The 21,314-nt window shown below is 33.3% G+C and overlaps 2 protein-coding genes across 3 annotated transcripts in view; one reads left to right on the top strand and one right to left on the bottom strand.

Moving 5' to 3' along the window:
* Positions 1 to 21,314, bottom strand: part of LOC140439043 (alkaline phosphatase-like) — a 586,651-nt gene that overhangs the window by 487,669 nt on the left and 77,668 nt on the right. The gene's annotated exons all lie outside the window — the stretch shown is intronic.
* Positions 13,961 to 14,592, top strand: LOC140438049 (general transcription factor II-I repeat domain-containing protein 2-like). The gene is made up of 2 exons (XM_072527761.1): positions 13,961 to 14,183; positions 14,240 to 14,592. The coding sequence occupies exons 1-2, from the start codon at positions 13,961 to 13,963 to the stop codon at positions 14,590 to 14,592; spliced, it is 576 nt and encodes a 191-aa protein (XP_072383862.1).

Genomic DNA, 21,314 nt, shown 5'->3' with positions numbered 1-21,314 from the left:
AATTCAAAGAGAAATTGGTTCTGCACCGAACGCGAAAGGCGTGAGAAGTTAAGCCACTCACGAATTTAACAACAACGGAAATCGAATTTTAGTAATTCCCGAAGAACAAAGTGAAAATTACAGTTGGAGGAAGTATATGCGCGTTTCTAGGATTGTGTCAAGATTTTCAAGGATTTGTAGAGCTCTAGCACTTTGAAAATTACCTTTCATTGTACGAACTACTTGTCCCGATATTTGGAATTAAATAGCGAAAATTATTCTGTTTCAGACGTATGCAAGCCAGAAGTTTCTATATAAACGTTATGCATAGAAATGTTTTTCTTAAAATGCCTCTTCATGATAATTTAGTTTTTCAGAGTTTTCTGAAATTATCTGGTCTCTAAACACTATCTAGATTACAGACTCAATTACTCAACGTCAAGAAGTAAAAAATTTAACATTTTAATGAATATAAAGCACTTTCAAATAGAAACATCTTCAAGTCAAAAAAAAAAAATTGTTGTTTTCTTCCATTTAGTTATTTTGTCTTTTGCCAAAAACTATTCCCCTGGAATTTCAATATTTACCTTTTTCCTGGAGTTTCCATAATATAGGTCTACGTCTTCCGTAGTTAAATAGTCCAAAATAATAATTTCTTCTTTATCGTCGCTGCTTTTAAAAAGCTTTTGCCTGTATTAGTATTCAAAGTAATATTTGTCACAATATACAGAAGAATAATGCTTTCTAATGTTTCTAACGCTTTCATCTTCATTGTATTACCATACAAACTATTCCTATAGATATTAACAGCTCATATCACTAATCCGTTTACCTGTCACCTCGCTTCATTTTAATATCTTTTTTATATATTAATAACTCATCAACCACGCAGGGTCATTAGCGTATTTAGATTAATGTGACAGTTAATACCATTAGTGTATATACATAAGTTTACAATAATAATATGTATGCGGATTACAATGTATGTTTTAGATCTTTTAAAGTAGTTGACAGTCTTTAAGATAAGAACATTTTTTTTGGGTATCTGTATTTTCTTCTAGGGCATTTCTTAGGGAGTTGGGTATTATGGATATGCTATATTTGAGTCGTTCACTCTTATATTTGGGACACTGTGTTAAAAAATGTTTTACCCTTAGAATACTGTTGCACACTTAACACACTGGTTTATTTTTGCGCTGTAATAAATAGTCGTGAGTAAATCGTGTATGGCCGATACGGAGACGGTTAAGTATCACTTGCTCTCTTCTGTCTTTTATTTTTGGTTTCCAAAGATGTGGATGTTTGTTGACTTCGTATAACCTTGATGAAGTGATGTTCCAAGTTTATTGCCATTTGTGAATTATTTTTTGTTTTAAGTATGCTTTTAAATCGTTTTGAACCAATATGTTACTTTCTTCAGACATCGCGTTAGTTGGTAAGTTTTTAGCCAGTTTATCTACAACTTCGTTACCTTCGATTCCGCCATAAGAAGGCACCCATAAAAAGTGAACTTGGATGTTCTTATTTGAAATATTTTAAAAAGTTCTTTTTTAATAAGAAGTAGAAGGGGATTATCACAGTACAATTGAGTCAGTAAAAATAATGAACTTGTCATTATTTAGAGTTAGAGAATCTGTGACTATTATGCATATTTCTTTGTTTTTGTTTTGTATTATTGATAGTGATTTTAGAATTGCGAATAATTCAGCCGAAAATATCGTTGTAATTCTTCAAGTCTTCTGAACAAAAATTGCTGCTCCAACTCTGTCTTCATTTTTGACGCATCGGTGTCTACGTTGTAGGTATTGCCATATATGTTTAATAGTGTATGAAACTTTTGTTTAATGACGATTGACGATATCTCTGATTTTTTAGATTTGTTAGACAAATGTCGATAACAGGAATAGATATTGTCTATAGTGCAGGGTTGTGGATTGAAAAGGTATTATAGATTTTTGAAAATTAAAAATTTAATTTGGATAAGTATGATTGTATACTAAAGTAAAAAGGATGATTAAATAATCGATTAGTAAATCGATCAGCAAAAACGTTATGCAGTATATTATCTTTAAAAACCTAATTGTAAATATAATGCTAGATTTATTGTTATTACCTCGACTGTATAAATAAACAAATTTATTTTATTATATTGTTTATAGATTTAAAGGACTAAACTGCACTGAAATGTTGATAAAAAATCTCTAGGAAGCTAATAGGAACACCAAGTACGTCATCATTAGCATTCTGACTTTACAACCATGCGTGGGTCCTAGCCTCCTCAAGAATTTTTCTCCAGTCGTCCTTACCATCGCCTTTCTTCGGTAAACACTTATTCCCATATTCCTCATGTCTTCATTGATGTTATCACGGAACCTTGTTGTTGGTCTTCCTCTTCTTCTCCAAGCAATAAGTCTATCAAGGGGCGTTTTTCTAGCTAAGTCATTTTGTTCCATCCGAATTACATGCCCTACCCACCTCAGACGTCCTATCTTAATATATTTTACGATGTCAGATTCCTGGTATATTTTATAAAGTTCTAAGCTGTATTATCTTCTCCACACTCCATTGTCATTCACTGCTTCATAGATTCGCCTTAGTACTTTTCTTTCAAAACATAATAACTAGACTTAGGCAAATATGCAAATTGCATATTTTGCATATAATGCATAAAAAATGCAAAAATGTCAAATTTTGCATATTTTTATAAAAGTGAGCATAAAGTGCATATAATTTGAAAATTTGCTGTTAATTATATATTTTTATATTCAAACTTACAGATGGCATGAAAATGCCAATATTTAATTTTGTTTTATAATCACTTGGTATTCAAATTCTTGGTATAGTAACTAATAAAAGACAGCGGCTTATCGTTTTGTCACGTTTTGTCCTGGAATTAAGGGTTTGTGTTTGCCAGTTTATGTCTCTAGGTAAACATTTTTATTTTCACAGTCTGTTTCACTTGGTTTCACTTTTGTTGTAAAATTGGAGGCGTAAACAACGTGTATTTCTAATTGAATAATTATTGTGCTTTGAAAATGCCGAAAATAAGCAATGTTTCAACTTGGCAAAAACCTTACATATCTATGGATATGGATAAAGTTTGTTGCTCATGTTGTGGCAAAACCGTAAGTACATACGTAGTATTTTTTATTTTATTATAAAAATTTACACGGTGGTACAAACAAAGATTTTAAAATTGGAGATTATGTTTAAGAAAAGTACCGACACAAGGCTAGTTCGCAATAAATCGATGTATTTTTTCTTTTTCCAAGCACTTTTTAAACTCCTTGCGATAAGAAATAGGATACCTATCTAAAATTCAAATCATTCAATCATCTACTGAAAGGTCGCTATTATTTTCTTTCTAACAATAGCATAGTTTGCTTTAATTTTGCTAAATATAAAAACGTATCATATATATTGGACTTAATTAATTAAGTGATTTTAATTTATGCTCACAGTATTTTTTCTTTAAATGTAAACAGAAAAAACCTCATTTCTTGACATTTTCAAGATTACTACACCGATTTTTATTTGATTTAATTTAAATATTTTAATTGTTATGCAAAAACCGTTCATTTCTAGTTTATTTCTACAATCTTAGATTTTAAATATGGGTACAACTATAGAATATTTATATTCTTTTTTAGATTTCATCTGAAAAAAAAAACTTCAAATAGATCAGTATGTCAAAACCGCGAAACATTTAGCTAAAAAACTAAAAACCACATCCGGTGAAAACTATCAACCTTCAGTGTCCAAGTGCTTTCAGTCAAGTTCCAAAAAACAAACCGAACAAGAAACTTTTAACGAAGGCTTGTGTCGTGCATTAGTATCTTCTAATATATCGCTTTCAAAATTATCTAATGAAAACTTTAGTTCTTTTTTAAAAAAACATTGCAAACAAAACATTCCCAGTGAACGAATTCTAAAGAGAAATAATGTCGATTTGTTATACTCCTTAGTTATCCACAAAATAAAAACCGAAATAGGTAATATTAATTAATGTAATTATTGTAATTACTTTTACATATGTGTGGACGAGACCGCTGACTCGTCAGGAATATACATTGTGCACTTATTGATTGGTGTACTTAGCGATGAAACCTTTCCAAAATCGTATTTAATTTCCTGTAAACAAGTGGAAAAAACCAACGCTCTAACAATACCACGGTTTTTACAAGAAGCATTAGCAAACTTTTTTCTTCCTTCTGCTGTGCCTAATGATAAATTATTGCTTATTTTATCTGATGCCGCATCATATATGGTGAAAGCAGGAAAAATTTAAAAATATTTTATCCAAACTTAATACATGTCACTTGTTTAGCACATGGAATAAAACAGAATTGCGGAGGAAGTAAGAAAAAACTTTATTGGATACTAAGCAAGCCTTCCAAGATAACATTTTCCAACAGCAACTGTCATTCATAAAATCAAATTATAGTTTTCTCCAGAAAACTAGAACTCAATTAAAATCCTCCAAATTATCATTGTTAGAGAGTACAGTTTTAATAAAAGAATTTGAGTCATTGTGTCAAAACGTTAAAGGTACTATTGGAAAGAAAATTTTTCAAAAATAGTGGACACCAGGTTCTTTTTGAAGTGGTTCAAGTACGAGCTGCGACATTTTCCGAACCAGTTAATTTAGAACCATCTATCATAGTAAATTTGAAAAATGCCCCAGTTACATCAGTTGATGTCGAAAGAAGTTTTTCTATTTACAAATATATGTATTCAGATAGAAGTTTTTATTAGAAAATTTTGAATATAATTTGATAATCTACTGTTACCACAATTCAAAATAATATTTATATCTTAAAATAATTATATGTTATATATTTATAATGTAAGTATTTTTGTACATAAAAAATATTGTAAATATTTTTTATTACATGCATATTTTCTAAATAAATATGCATATTTTGCATACAATACTGCATATTTTTGCATAAAATACTGCATATTTATGCGCATATTTCATACTGTTTTATTTGCATATTTGCCTAAGTCTAATAATAACATGTTTTCAGTATTTTTTGTTAGAGTGCAGGTCTATAAACTATATGTTAGGACTGTTTTGTACAACAAGTACAAACTATATGTTTGTATTTCTCGATATAATTGTGAATTTAAGAAGGAAAATAGAGCCCAAAATAGCATGTGTAGAGCCCAAAATAGCATCTGTTGGCTGTGCAAATTTTGCGGATTTTCTCTGCAGTAGTATTATCTTCATTGTTAAGGAGCGCTCCCAGGTATGCGAATTCGTTTACTGCTTCGATGACGTTGCTTTTTATAACAAGTGGTTGTAGGTTTTGTTGTTGCATGCTTATTTTTATATACTTCGTTTTGTTGGTGTTCATTATTAAACCCATTATTATAGCTTATTCTTTTAATGCTACGTACGCTTTTCGTAGAGCGTTTTCCGTTCTTTCAAAAGTATTAATTGCATCAGCATAGGCCAGGATTTGCACTCATTTATTATATATTGAAGCAGTGGTTGTAATCTGTGATATACGTATTACATTTTCCAGAGCCAAATTGGACAGTATACAGGAAAGAGGATCCCCCTGGCGCAGCTAGTTGTTTGTTTGAAAAGGTTCAGACAGTTCCCCCTAAATTTGTACTCTACATTTAACTTTTGTAAGAGTTGTTCTATTAAATTTACCAACAGATTTGTATTGACCTATAAATATGTGATGAGTATTAATGCCATATTCCAGTGTTTCTTCCAAAATGTGTATAAGGGTTTTAATTCGATAAATTGTCAATTTACCACCTCTGAAACTAGCCTGGTATTTTCCTACTATTCGTCTATTCGTTCTGCATGTGGTGCCATACGGTGACATAGTACTTTGAAAAATATTTTATACGCTGCATTAAGAAGCGTAATTCCTCTGTGGTTAGAGCATTCAAAGATGTACTCTATTTTGTGTATGGTGCGAAGTATTCCAATATTCCAATTATTGGGGAGAGATTTCTGTGTCCATGTCTTTTATTAGCTGCTGTAATGCCATTGTGGTATCATGGCTACCTTCTTTATATAGTTTAGCTGAGATATCATCAATTCCGGTTGATTTCGTTCTGGCTAGTTTTTTAACTGCATCTTTAACTTTAAGAATCGCTGGTAGTTTATTTTCCCTCTCGTCTGTACCCCTTACCTCTTCTTTTTCGTCTTTTAGGTTTTCTTGTTCTTCCTCTATGTTAAGTACCTGGTTAAAGTATTTTACCCATCTATTCAATACATCTTTCCTTGATGTTATTAGGTCACCAGTCTGACTTCTGCATTGTGTTGTGGTTGCCTTGAATTCTTATCTGTTGATGGTAACTTATAATATGCTCTGAATTATTTCTCTTTGTTGGGGTTTTCTATATATTTAAGTTCCTCATTTAGGTGCTTTAGTTTTTTTCTGTTTCTCTTTTCTTCTCTTTTTTTGTCTGGTAATTCTTTACAATTGTTCTAGTTCATCGGGTAAGCATCTTTCTGTAGGCTTAATTTTTTTCTTTTGTTGATTCTTGCATTCATCGTCAAACCAATGATGTTTACGGGCATAAATTTCTCTTACTATATGCTCTTTCGCTGCTGCTTCAATGTCTTTCTTTATTTTGGTCCAGTATTAGTCTATATATATCTAATCTTCTTCATTTATTTTTGGTGCCTTTGATTTCGTAGCCTGTTGGTGATGTTTTCCGGGTACCGTTCTGCAATTGTCGCATCTCTTAGCTTTTTCACATGCCATTTTTTTGTATCCATTTTATTGTGGAACACCAGATACACGTCAGTGACAAAATATACATTTAAGTCATCTCTAGTGCTGAGTTTAGTATAAGAATTGCTACCGCTAGATAACTCCTCCTATATGATGTATTTTACAATAATCATATCAACTTACCGTTTCCAATAGCAGACTATAAATGTGCAAATAAATAGTTTTTAAAAAATTGTTACTTTTCTTTCTCTACTCATTTTTCTTCGTGTAAAAAAAAACGAAAGTAGTTCCATTAATTCCTCGACTGCGCCAATTCTCTAGCCCGAAGTCGTTAGAAGTGGCTAAATTGTCACAAGGGATAAAAAAGTTTTTATCCACACGAATCTGCGTCAGATAAATGATAAGTCCGTATTAAGATATTCGCCCGTTATATCTTGACGCGTATTAAATAAAGATAGGGCTGATATCATGGGAGTTATATATCACATCAGGTTATTTATGCGCATTTTTTATTTACCAAAACAACGGCTTTGTAGAGGCGAGCGAAATATATTCTGCAGAAAATCCGGAAAAGAAATGTCTAAGAACTTGAAGTCGTGCCAGAAATTTTAAAATGCTTTGTATTACAGTGTCAGGTGATAAATATTAACTATTATGACACGATATTATATGTTTTTATCGTTATTTCTAGCCTGCAGTGATGGTTAATACACAAAAATTTTAATCCAATGTTAACTGTATTAATTTGAGTTTTGAGCAGAAATTTTTAACCTAATTTTAAAATATATTTTGTCAACTTCTTTAGTTAAAATTAAACGGCATCCCAGGGCATTCTAAGGTAGTACGTTTGGCGAACAAGGGGCATCTGCTCATATTACAAATAAAAATAATGTTTCAAGTATATATAATCGATGCAAAGAGCAACATCAGAAAGCTAAATAATGGCCTATCATAGGATTCAGTGCTTGCTTCAATATTATTCAGCATTTATATTGTAAATTTTCTCGAGACAAAATCGAAAAAATTCGCCTATGCCTATGCCAATAACCTGGCTATAATATTTTAATATCAAGCCAAAGATGTGGATGAATGGGCTTTAAATGAGAACTTGGGGGTACTTTGTGTCCACTTTGTGTCAGCATAATATGCGTGAACAAAAAATTGATCATTTTCATTAAATTTATTGTTTATTAAGCCCAACCCGTAAGTACAGCTCAAATATTGAATTACATATTTAAGATCCTTCCAATGATTACTATTAAAATTGTGCCAAGCATCAAGTACATCAAGCTACAAGTATCTCCTTATAAGGGACTTTAAAATGAGTTTAAGCTTCTTTTTCTAAATTCAAACTGAATTTTACTGAATTGTCTGACATTTTACTAATCTTACAAATTACCATATTTAAACAATTTTCTGTAAAAATTAACAATTTTTGTAACTAAATTTGTCTGGCTAACAGCTGAAGGGAAAGCTCACCTTTCCTTTTAGTTTCTAATCTTAAAAAGAGATCCTATAGTTTTTATTTTATTTAATAAAATCACTTAATTCTAACTTTTTTTTTTAATTTTAAAAATTTGACACTATGTTCAGAAATTTAAATAATAAAAATATCCACCCATATTAGGACATTAGTTCTTGCATTGAAATACAAGCAAATATCAACCTTGGATCTTTTAAATCCAAAGTAACATAAATGCTTATTAATAGTTGTATTCCAACATTTAGGGCTTTCTCGTACAAACCGTATAAAGCTTTTATTAACTTACATAATACAGCAGGTTTAACAATTAGGTCATCCAGTGCTTTAAAAACACATCACTAGACACTGGATTTTATAAAAAAGCACTTTTCACATCAAGTTGATAAATATCTATATCATCAGCATCAGCAATCTACAGCAATGGCTAACAGTACGGTCAGGGTGGTTAATCTAGCTACTAGTGCATACACGTCTTTGTTGTCTAATGCTGGCTGCTGATAGTATCTGGCCAATAATCGAGCTCCTTTCACTAATTGACCATCAAAATTTTTCTCAACAAAAACCCGTCGTGAATCAATGATTACGTCATCAGCCTTAGGTTCTACCAAAGTCCAGGTAACGTTGTTTTCTAACATCAGAGTCTTGTCCTTTCGTAAACAGCTTTAAGAACTGACATCATTCCCATCGAAGTTTCTTTGGTTTTCATTATTTCCAAAACATTATCCCCAACTAACTGAACAATAATATCCTTTGCAGTCGTATCATTTTTAAGTCTTTGTACTTATCGTAAGTACTAGCAGGTGGTTTTTTTTGAGAAATGATATCAAGAACACCATGTCATTACAATGTTTCTTCCAATCGAAATTTCCACGAATCAAAACCGGTTCCATTATTTTTTTACAAAATTTGTGCAAAAATCGTGAACACAATTTTTCCTGCAAAACATTTTACCAATGTGTGTCGCCTGTGATGATCTATGGTGTCGAAACATTGACATTCACAGCTACAACTTTTAAAACCCTGCAAATAGCTGAGAGGAGAATGGAAAGGTCAATGCTGAGTATATCGCTTCGTGACCGAGTTGAACAAATTAAGACTTAAGACGAAGAACAGGAGTTACCGATGTAATTTCGCGAACTGCCACACTGAAATGGAACTGGGCAAGACACTTCGCCGGAATCAGTAATGAAAGATGGATAAAGAGATTACTTGAGTGGAGGTCAAGGTTAGACAAAGGAAGTAGAGGAAGACCCCTTACTGCTGAACTGACGATCTGACGAAAATGTCAAGAAATTGCATGAAAAGTGCTCAAGAGAGAGCACAATGGACAAAAATGAGGGAGGCCAATGTCCAGCAATACACGCAAAGGGCTGGGTGATAATTAGGATGATGACACTGTTAGCGTCACAAATTTTCCTTTGTTAAAAACACAACTTAAAAACACTTTTCTAAATTTACGCAGCTGGGGGCATAACCAGTTTACGCAGATTAATATTAATAACACCAGATCTAGCCATACGGCTCACACTTTCTCTAAGTTAATCATCCCAGATACCTACGATATCAAAAGGATTGAGCTCTGGTGGGACTCTTTTCGTGTTATCGAGCCCTAGGTGACTTGGTATGTTGGAGTATCTCCCAAAAATTTTCGTACACATCTATACGTCGCTAGGAGTACAGCTTTCTGGATGGCCTGATAGTGATGTTCGTTTAGACCCAGCTGTTGTATGTTCTTTAAAGGGTTTGTGGGAATAACACGAGCAGTAGTTAGAATAATAGGTTCTGTCTGGGTACTGTCCATTCTCCATTGTCTCCTTATTTGTATTTCTAGATCTCTGTACTTGGCGATCTTTTCGTTGTACACCTAAATTATTGGTGTTGGGTATCACCACATCAACAAGTGTTGTTTGCCTAGTAAGTTTATTAACTAGTATGAGATCCGGTCTATTATGCGCCACTGGTTGGTCTGTAAGCACAGTACGGTCCCAGTATAACTTGTAGTTGTCATTTTCAAGCATTTTGTCAGGGACGTATTGATAATAAGGAAGATGGTCGGTTTGGAGAAGTCCCAGTTTGTCAGCTAGTTCTTGGTAGATAATCTTTCCTACTGAGTCATGGCGTTCTTTATACTCAGTACCGACAAATGCCTGGCAGCCACCGGTAAGATGTTGGATGGTTTCTTGGGCTTGGCATCCATATCGGCATTTGTCATTTTGGACTTGATGATCTTTAACAATATATTACAAGTAATTGTTAGTTGAAATAACCTGATCCTGAATGGCAAGTAGGAATCCCTCACTCTCGGGAATAACACTATTATTATACTTAGTTGGAAAAAAAGTTTTATTGTTTAATAAGTGTACAGAGATCGGTGACAAGTGACAAGTGATAGATCAGACATCAACAAAAAGAAAACGTGTTGCCAACATACATAAAATAATTATTGTACTGAAGTGTAAAACAACATACTGCTCAAGTGCTACTGAGGGTCTGTGCACTTTAGGCGTTGATGTTTATTTTGTTAAATATATTATGTTGTGATTAGGGATGGCGGTTTTTGACAAAACACCGGTTTTCGGTTATACCGGTTTTTCTTTGCTTACGGTTTAACCTGGCGGTTATAACCGGCCAAAAAACCAGTTTTTCCTAAAACCGGTTTTCGGTTTTTTTAATCCAATAATAAAAACCTAAATTAACTTAAGTAAAAACCTTATAACCGGTTTTTACTTTAAAAATAAAAAACGGGTTATAACCGGGACAAAAAAACAACCGATAAAATTGGTTACTGCGAAGTAAAAAAACCGGTTTTCGGTTAAAACCGGTAGGTTTTTCCCATCCCTGGTTGTGATATGTCATTTTCAATTTTCAGATTATGGCTTACGCTGACGATCTGGATTTGATCGCACGTACTACACGAGGACTTAAAGAGATGACTTCCACCTTCTTGACAGCCGCACAAAATATGGGCCTTAAAATAAACGAGGAGAAAACCAAAATGTTAGCATCTATTCCAAATAACAGAGATAGAGCTAGAAACGCCGAAGAAAACTTCAGTATAGACCAATATAATTTTGAGGTAGTAAATAAGTTTACATATTTGGGTTCTCTCATAACAAACCATAATGACACATCTGAAGAAGTAAAACGGAGGGTACTGCTAGCAAACAAATGTTATTTTGGACTAAGCAAGCAGCTAAAAAACAGAAATTTAAGCCAGAAAACCAAACTAATAATATATAGAACACTCATCCTACCAGTGCTGACATATGGGTCAGAAACATGGACCATCTCCAAAACAGACGCAAATCTTCTGCTCGTCTTCGAAAGGAAGATACTAAGAAGAATAATGGGCGCATTCTGTGAGAATGGTATTTGGAGAAGGCGATATAATTTCGAATTGTACGAGAAGTATAAAAAAATAGTAAATGGTAGAGATGTAATATCCTTCATAAAAATAGGTAGGCTTAGATAGGCTGGACATGTGTCAAGAGCAAATGAAAATTACCCACCCAGACGAACTCAGATGGAGGGACCACGACTGAGATGGAGGGACGGTGTGGACGAGGACGCAAGGAAAATCGGCGCGGCAAATTGGCAACGGTTGGCGATGAACAGAAACGACTGGCGAAATAGACTGGAAAAGGTCAAGGCTCAACTAGAGCTGTAGCACCACTGATGATGATGAATATTTCATTGGTCTTCTGTGTTATCTTCTAATATCGTATTGTAACTGATTCATATTACGTTAATAAAATAACTTAAAGAAATTACTAAAATATTATTATTTTGTGTGACAGAACTTTTACTGATCTATTTCCAAGGATTATAGATAAATTTTCGCAGTTTAGAGAAATTTTATATTAAATTTAACATTTTAGAAGGTAATTTATGTATTTTATATAGTTTTAGAATTATATCGAGATATACAAAATTAGTCCTTTCCAATTTATTTAGTCATGAAATAAAACGAGAATTCTACCTGAAAAATACACCAATAAAAAATATCGTAAAGTAAATAATAGTTTGGTCAGTTTTATCATACCGAGAGTAGAAAAAGATCAATTTGTTAACACCTTTGAAATATTTCTCCTAGTTAATTTGTAATATATTTTAAGATTACAATTTTTTGTCCATAGTTTCAAGCTTAAAACAGCTAGCTGCCTAGATTTCTTTGGCAACCGGAAGTTTTTGTGCTTTTCCACAACCAAATCTTTTTACCAACTTACTGTGTGTTCCTAATGCATTATTCAACTCTAAAGTTTGAGAAATCCTAACTGGCAGTCCCTCAACACTATTTGTCCTTAAATTGCAGGAAATACTGTAAAATATCTTTCTTTGTGTAAATCGTTCCATCTTGCCGTCTCCTAGGACAAAAAGTTTGTGCACAACTTGAAATCTAAGAAAGATGAATAGTGGAGCTGAAATTTCAGAGGGGGAGTATTTGAATCGACGAAATGAAGGATTTTACTTCGAAAAAAGTTTCAGTATACAACTAGTTATTTTATATTGTGACAATGTTAAATTAAATCAAATTATATTATCTTACTAGATGTACCCTGGTCATGTTGCTACACCACAAACTAAAATAAATTTAAAGGAAGAACAGTACATAAATTATCAATTAATTTTGAGTGATTTTATTGATTTTATTTATTTCGAAAAATTGTGACATTTCAATAAATTTTAACAAAAAATTGCTTAAATAAATATCATTTTAATTAGATATTTATTCAAATGCAGTGAGATACATACTTGATTTTTCTTTCAAATAAAAAAAAACAGGCCATGCATATGTTAGAAGCATACATTCTCTAAATCATGGATGCACAGGCCGCGGCCCGCGGGCCGCATGCGGACCGCCGGCCGAATACTGGTGGCCCGCTGACAGCAAAAATAATACTCTTGTACATTCGAAAACTATTGAATTCTATTCCAGAATAAAACCAAAAAAAATATGTTCGAAAAATAATTTGAAACTCGCGCGCGCTATTTGAATCTAGTGCCCAAAAATGCTTAGTCAAGTAACATCGCTTGTTGCCTTTATATAAAGTTTAAAATAATAGAGAAATCAAGAAGGTTCTAGCGCGGTGCGAGCAAGCGAGATAGCAGTAGTCCCGAATTCCCGATTGCTCGCGTAGGAATACGAAGCTTCCACCGTCGTATGCACAGAGTTATACGTCGATTTACTATTGCAGTGTTAACCCGTCAAGTGCCGTGTACAATTGTGTTGTGAAATCGTAAGTAAAACTCTGTTATTAATAAGTGTTTCCCTACCTATTTAATCAAATTTAGTTTTAATGTTGGCCAAATATTAAAATAAAACAAAGAAATTACTATTTTTATCAGAATTTCTCTAATTGTAATAATTACGTCATTATTTCAGATATAAAATTTGTATAAAAATCTTAAAATTTTTTAGGAATAATATTCAATCAATTATTTTTGATAATTTAAAAAAGGATGGGTAATTTAAGTAGGTCCTGTAATTGTTTTCAGGTGCTGTGTTAATCCTAGCCAGGATTAGAACGCAACATGAAGAAGCCAGGACCTAGTAAAAAACGTAAGGTTAAAGATGAGAATCGGCAGTTTCAAGAAATTTGGACTGAGAAATACTTTTTTGTATGGTCGCATAACAAAGTCGTTTGTTTAATTTGCAAGAATTCTGTTGCGATTGCAAAGGAATATAATGTAAAAAGGCACTATGTAACGCAGCATCCTTCTTTTACCAAGTTTACAGGCGAATTAAAAAAGCAAAAAATGTTTAAAACGGGAGCTTATTGGTCAGCAAGCTATGTTTACAAAACCCATTCAAGATTCAGAAACAGCTACAAAAGTTAGTTATGAAATTTCTCGAATGATAGCAAAGCGAAGTCGCCCCTTCAATGATGGCGATTTTCTAAAAGAATGCATAGAAATTGCCGCTAAGAAAATGTGTCCAGAAGCATCAAAAAAGTTTGAGAAAATTCAACTGAATCGTATGACTATCCAAAGACGATTGTCAGACAAATTGTCAGGTAATATTGCGGAACAATTAATTGAAAAAACTAAGATCATTGAATTTTTTCATTAGCACTCGACGAATCCACTGATATTAGTTCCACAGCTCAACTTCTCATATTCATACGAGGTGTTACTCAAAATTTTGAAGTCTTAGAAGAGTTATTAGGAATGTGTTCATTGAAAGGTCAAACCAAAGGAGTTGATATACTCAATGTTGTTTTGGATGAGTATTCAAAAACTGATTTGGACTTATCAAAATTATCGGGAGTTGCGACTGACGGTGCTCTTTCGATGATTGGTGTCAATTCCGGGCTAGTTACTTTGCTGAAAAAGTATCTGCAAGAAAAAAACATAAACGCTGAAGATCTTATGCAGTTTCACTGCATTATACACCAAGAAGACCTGTGTTCTAAAAAAATTTAATTTCAAAATGTCATGAAAGTGGTAGTTTCGATTGTAAATTTTATAAAATCACGAGGACTTAATCACAGACAATGCAAACGTTAACATTACAAATCATTTGAATGTCTTGAACACACGGCTTCAAGGCAAAAATCAACTGATATCCCAGCTCTACGCTCATGTATCATCCTTTCAATGCAAGCTGACACTTTTCAGATCACAGTTGAATTCTGGCAATTACAATCATTTTCCGAATTATAAGAAAATGGCTGAAAAATTCAACAAAACTGCGATTAATTTCAGTTATGTAGAAAAGCTAGATATTTTGATTCAATCTTTTCAAGAAAGATTTTCGGAGTTTAAAAAAGTGAAACCTCTGTTGGACATATTTAGCAATCCTTTCACGATTTCAGTTGAAAATGCACCAGAGTCAATGCAGTTAGAAATTATCGACATTCAAAACGACCAAGATCTACGCAACAAATTCAACGAAGGATACTTGCTGAACTTTTACCGCTGCATTGATAAAAATATGTACGAAGAGTTGCGCATAAACGCTCTCAAATGTGCCAGCTTCTTTGGTTCTACCTATATATGTAAACAAACTTTTTCAATACTAAATAATAATAAAACAAAAAATCGAAACCTCCTTGCAAATGAAAGTTTGGAAGCAGTTTTACGTGTTGCTACAAGTAAATTTGAGCCAAATATAAAAAAGATTGTAAGCACTAGGCAGTGCCACGCTTCAAATTAATAAATTATTTTTCAACTTTAAATAATTATTATCAATTCTTTATTGTCTTTAATTACCTATACTTCTGGCGGCCGGCCCACCAATAGTTCATGATTTGCCCGAGTGGAACCTAGTCTTAATAAGTCTGTGCATCCCTGTTCTAAATTAAATCCATATACTTGCGCAACGATTGTCCTTTCTTGATAGTCATTTAAAAGCAAGTCGCACCGGGAACAATAACCGTTTGAATTCGAATAGCATATCCGGTAATTCCGAATCCATCTTACTATATGCTCACGATATTGCGCTTATTTCCATAGGAACTATTAACGGGATGTTAAGAAACCGATTTGTATGGTGCAATAAATGGAGAGTTACTCTCAATCCGAAAAAAGAACACTTCCATTCCAAAGGTCGGTGTCCTATCTGGGCATACAATTTCAGAGAAATCCTAACTGGGACACCGAACTAAACCTCAATCTAAACAGGGTCAGAATGGGAGCTATATTTCTTGGAGCTCTATGAGGAAAAACCCAGCAGCACTTATCACAAAATTTGCTTGCACACTTATAAAACGTTTATAAGGTTAATTACTGAATACAGGTCGGTACTATACGCCTTCATTAAATCGCCAAAATAATGCTATCATGGCAATTAAACGCAAAATACTAAGAAAACTCACAAGGAAACCTGCAGACTAATTCCAAAAGTCAAAAATGCCAATCTACCAAAAAAAAAAAAATCATTCCATTAGTGTATACTACCAATAATGATATACGGCTGCGAAACTTGGACACTAAACAAAGAGAAACTCAAGTCACTATCGAAACTCACTATTAAAACTAAAAGGTACTCAAAGGCCAATGGAGCGATACATGCTAGCTATAATAAAGAGGGATCAAAAAAGAATAGAATGGATCAGACAGAAAACCAAGGTTATTGATGTAATCCATAGAATTAAATCTTTAGAATGGCAGTGAATGGGACAGTTAGCGAGAAGAACTGACAATAGGTAGTCCACTAGAATTACATTGTGGTATCCAAGAGTTATCAAGAGACCAAGACGACGTCAAAATTTAAGATGGTATTATGACATAAGGAAACAAGCCGGTACGACATGGTACAGAAAAGCGAATTTAAGACAATCGTGGGCAGATATGAAGAATGAATATGTAAGGGAGGCTTCAACATAATCGGTAGAATATGCTGAGAATGATGATGACGATGACGACTTCGACACCTTAGAAGTAACGCCACTAGGATGTCGCAGATATTACTAAGAAAGAGGCCAACAAAGCTAAATCAAAGAGCCGTTCCTACAGTATAGCTGGTAACATGCGGCGGTACCGCTCACTGGGGCAAGGTTAACAATCCTTCTCAACCGACAAATTGGACAGTTACTTCTTAGCAATCCACTTGTCTCCCTAACACTAAACTATAACCACAACAATCACAATCGCAGACAAATGTCTGCTCTTTTTCCAATCCAAACTCCTCCTGCTATATAAAGTTCGTAAAAATGTGAATTTAAAGCGTGAGCGATTTCCAGTCGTATTTTTTTAATATCCGCGTACCTTTTGGCCTACATATGGATTAACTAGATAAAACCCAGCCTTAGCAAATCAAATAATAAAGCACTTACGTTTCGTTTTGTAATTCGCTCGAGCCATCAAAATTGGTAATTAAATTCAGATACAACTGGGGTAATATGCCCGTTGTGTATGGATTATTCCAGTTTTACTGTTATTGACTTGATTGCAAAATGATCACTTTGTAGATTCATTTGGCCATTGTGTCATATCGGTGTATATTGGGCTTTGTTGTGACGAAAAATTAATTAGTAATAAAAGGGAAGTGCCGCGATTGGATGTACTGCGGTTTAGACAATGTAAATACTCTGGAATGCGCGTTAAATTTTAAGCCCGACGATGGTCTAATGTTTTATTAATTTTGGAGCTATCGCTGCATTACATATTGGCAAAAATATGGGATTTTAAGAGATTAGCTTTAAGCTTTGAGGCAAACCACTTTGTTAAAATACGCGTTTATTATATTATAAAACAGATTTACTGCTTTTTAACACCTATTGAAAAGATTAATTAGTACGAACAGTTACTAGAAGCAAAAATACTTGGAACAACTTTAAAGAAAGAAAAGGTTCGAAATAATGAGATCTAACAGCGATCAGACCAAGGTCAAGAAATAACAAAGAAAAACGGAAAAACTGTTTAAAGAATGTCAAGAAAATATGTTTAAAACACAAATCTGTAAGTGGTTCAAATCAAAAGAAATACAAACGAATAAAAATCTGCATGATCAACTTACTACCAGAGAAGATAATAGGGGAAAGTAGCCGAAATTGTACCGGCGCCAATATTTTACCACCACTGCTTTTATCCTTTATGAGGAAGCCAAAGTGTTTCAGTATAGTTTTCTAGTTCCATACGTAAGAATACAGCATTTGTAAAAGTATGTGCAAACCATTTTGATTTATAAGTACAAGAAAAGCATGTATTTAGGTGTATAAAACTAAAACTGAGTTGTTTCCCGTTGTCGGACATTTTTAGGTTAGGAATCGTAGTTTATTTACAGAAAGTGCAAGTTTCCCATAATGTACCCGTAATGTAATTTTAGCGAACATTGGGTATTTAAAACCTACTTATTGGTGCCCCATCTATAAGGACATGAGCGATCATTATGGCCCATTTGACTCCATCTGCAGCCGTTCTGAAAAGTTCTATTGACGTTTTACCACTCCATTGTCTCAGATTTTTCAGACCAGGACGTGCGTCTTCTTCCCCGGTCCTCTTTTGTCTTCCATCTTCCGTTGTTTGACCAGCCGCATCAATTCGTATTTCTCGTTTTTTAGTATGTGACCAAGTAGCTCATTTTTCTTTTTTTTTTATAGTGTTGAGTATTTCTTTAATTATGTTACCGTCTGTCATTATTTAATATAAAATAAATTTTAAATAAAATGGACACTTTTAACCCAGACTCTACTCCAATTTTCGTTACATTTTGAAGAACAGATTTATTTAATTTTAATTTTTTAATTTTAGTCAACCCATTCTGAGCCCGCCACTGGTAATTAAATTCACTTCGAAGTAAAATGTGCGTTTAATCTAGGTAAAAATCAGCTAATAGGGTAATATTATATGTAAGGATGTAAACTGTTCAATGGCCGTAAAAAATCTGTACTTCTGATCTACTAACTGATCTCAGACGTTGTTTTAAAATATTTAAACTTATTATTAAATCTACGTTAATTAAGGCTAGCAATCATTTTAATTCCACCGTACACATTTATAACATTTAGTATGCAATTAATTAGTACTCATTTTCAAGAAACAAGAAACTGTTTAAAGACGGAATTGAAGTTTGTCTTGGTGTATTGTTTACCTTTAATTAAATTGTAAAGTTATTTCGCTGTACAAGAAATTTGTGTTGACGTTTCGTGCTTAGAAACTAAGAAGGAAATTGCTTTTGGAGGAGGATATGAGCTGTTGATCTCTAAAACTAAATTCAATATTTTGTTATTAATTACGGTAATGAATGCATTGGTATCATAAAAGTTTGTTTTAACGTTTTTAAGCTGAGATTTTTTTTATCTAAAGAGCGTGCTTCGACCACTAAGGATATTTACCATTTTCATTACAATGAACAAAAAGTTACAGTTTTTACATATAAATTTGTAAAGCCGAAAACTAAACTTTTTATTTTTTCTTCAGTTCTAAGATTTTTTCTTACTACTGATTTGATACTTTCTGTCTTGTGTCGCTCTGATTTGTGCTATGGACAATCTACTAAATATTTTTTACTGTTATCTGCGAACCTCATATAAGAAAAAATGCAACAATACATAGGAAAGCTACTCTCTTCACTTTTAAAATACAATTCGATATTTGTCGAGAGGACGCTCTGAGCAAGAAATATCGAATTTTTGCTGTCGAGTTGATACAGATTTTATTTATAAAAATGTATTTCGCACTGCTAAAGGACATTTAAAATCGTCGGTGGCTTCAAACGCTGTTTCTAAGAGAAATGTTCATTCTACAAAAAAAATGTTATTATCTATTTTTGTGTAAAATTATTTCATCTACATTTCTCGTTTGAAACATTTTTGTAACAAACTTTTTTTTTCGTTTTTCTCCTCAACAAGGGGTAGTTATTGAGGGAAGCGCGGGGGTAAGGGCGGCAAAATTTTTTGCATCTTTTTAGGTTTTTACAATTGACATTTTAAGCAAAATTTAGGTTGTTCGTATGATCTTTATAAGATCAGTATTATTTTCGACTCTGACGAATGGAGTGATAAAAGCAAATGAGGTCTACGTTTGCCTGGCTTGGAAAGAATATGAACTTTTTTTTCTTTTTATATTGTACATACTGTCCTTCGTGATATTTTAAATAAAGCAGCTAATATCTTAACTAAAGAACTGTTCTTCTTCTTCTTCTTCTTCTTCCTTCTTGTATAAAGGCTTTAGAGCCTGTTTCTTCTTCAATATTAACCTCCCGAATTGTCTAAATTATCGCACCGTCTTTTTCTTGGTCTGCCAATACTTCTTCGTCCATTTGGTGACTTATCTCGTGCTATTAGCACTATCCTATCCTCTGCCATTCTACTAATGTGTTCGTTCCATTGCTGTTTCCGTTTTGTCACCATCCATTTATGTCTTCTATATTACATGTTTTTTTTATGTTTTTGCTTTTCTCTCTATCCAAGAGACTTTTCCCTAAAATTCTTCAGAGGGTTTTCATCTCTGTTGTTTCTAGTAGTCGTCTTGTTTTAGATGTATCAGGTCTTGTCTCCGCCGTGTATGTTAATTTTGGTCTAATTGCTGCTTTATAGATTCTTGTTTTTGTACCTTGTCTTAGGTGTTTGTTCTTCCACATTGTGTCATTAAGAGATCTCGCCGCTTTACTCGCTTTTAAGCTTTCTTGTTGTAATTCTTCTTCAACATCTTCGTAACTAGTTATATCTATTCCCAGATATCTAAACCTTGCTTCCTGCTCTAAAGAGTTGTTTAATGATATGTATTTTATTAAAAGAACATACATTTAAATCTGTTAACTATTGAACAAATGCAAATGGCTCCAAAGACCCTCCATTTATGTTACTACTTCGAAATACTGCAACACTTCTAACACAAGATATGCTCGAGAAGTTAATGTTTTACCAGGCATACTCTAAAAATAAGAAGCCTTAAAAAAATATTTCATATCACTCCCTTAATGTGGTTTTAGCCATATTTAAAAAACGAAATCTGAATTTAGAGGATAATATTATTCGTCATTAGCTGATAAATAAAATCTTGCTTTAATAAATCAAATACGAACGTTAATGTTCCCACACTTTCTTTCTTTCTCTCTTGTCATTTTTTTATTACTGAGAATCGTGATTTTTTCCAATATTCCTAACAATTTTTCTTCATTCTCATTTCTTTATCTTCTGCTGCTCTGAGAACTTCGCAAAATAATTTTCCGGCTAAATTCTTAATTTGTTTGAGCCATCTAGTTGGCGATCGTCCTGTTGATCTTCTCCCAGGAATGTTTCCAGGAACAAAAATAATCTCTCCAAACAATCGTCACCTTTGTGAGCCACGTGGCCAAAAATGTGGCCAAATAATTGATAGACACCCTACAAACGCTGTCTTTTTAAAACTTACAATTGCCAGCAGGTAAATAAATCAATCATCAATTCACCAACCATCGTCCTATGACTGTCTCTGTTCGATGTATGCTGTTGTTGTATGGACAGGCGGTTTAAGTTAATCGATTTAGTTTCTGTGAGTGAATAAGAAACGTAATATAAAAAATAATTGGTGAATAATGTCATACTTGTGTAAAGATCTATGGTGGACTATATGTTTGTACTTTGTGGTAACAAAACGGGAATTATACGAGGTCTGGTTATTAAATAACGAAGCTGCTTGCGAACAAGAGTTTTATTTCAAAAATTATTCTACAATCGAATGCTCTCCTACAATATACTCCCCTTCCCTCGCCACACACC

The sequence above is a fragment of the Diabrotica undecimpunctata genome, chromosome 4, assembly GCF_040954645.1.
Source record: "Diabrotica undecimpunctata isolate CICGRU chromosome 4, icDiaUnde3, whole genome shotgun sequence".
In the NCBI taxonomy this organism is placed as follows: Eukaryota; Metazoa; Arthropoda; class Insecta; order Coleoptera; family Chrysomelidae; genus Diabrotica; species Diabrotica undecimpunctata.
The sequence above is the reverse complement of the archived record's forward strand: the minus strand, read 5'-3'. Positions and strand labels throughout refer to the sequence as shown.

Bases quoted from the DNA above. Each gene is read 5' to 3' on its own strand.
- LOC140438049 (XM_072527761.1), top strand. From the start codon at position 13,961: ATGTTTACAAAACCCATTCAAGATTCAGAAACAGCTACAAAAGTTAGT. The intron at 14,184-14,239 runs GTAATATTGCGG...TTTTTTCATTAG, and splicing joins ATTGTCAGACAAATTGTCAG to CACTCGACGAATCCACTGAT.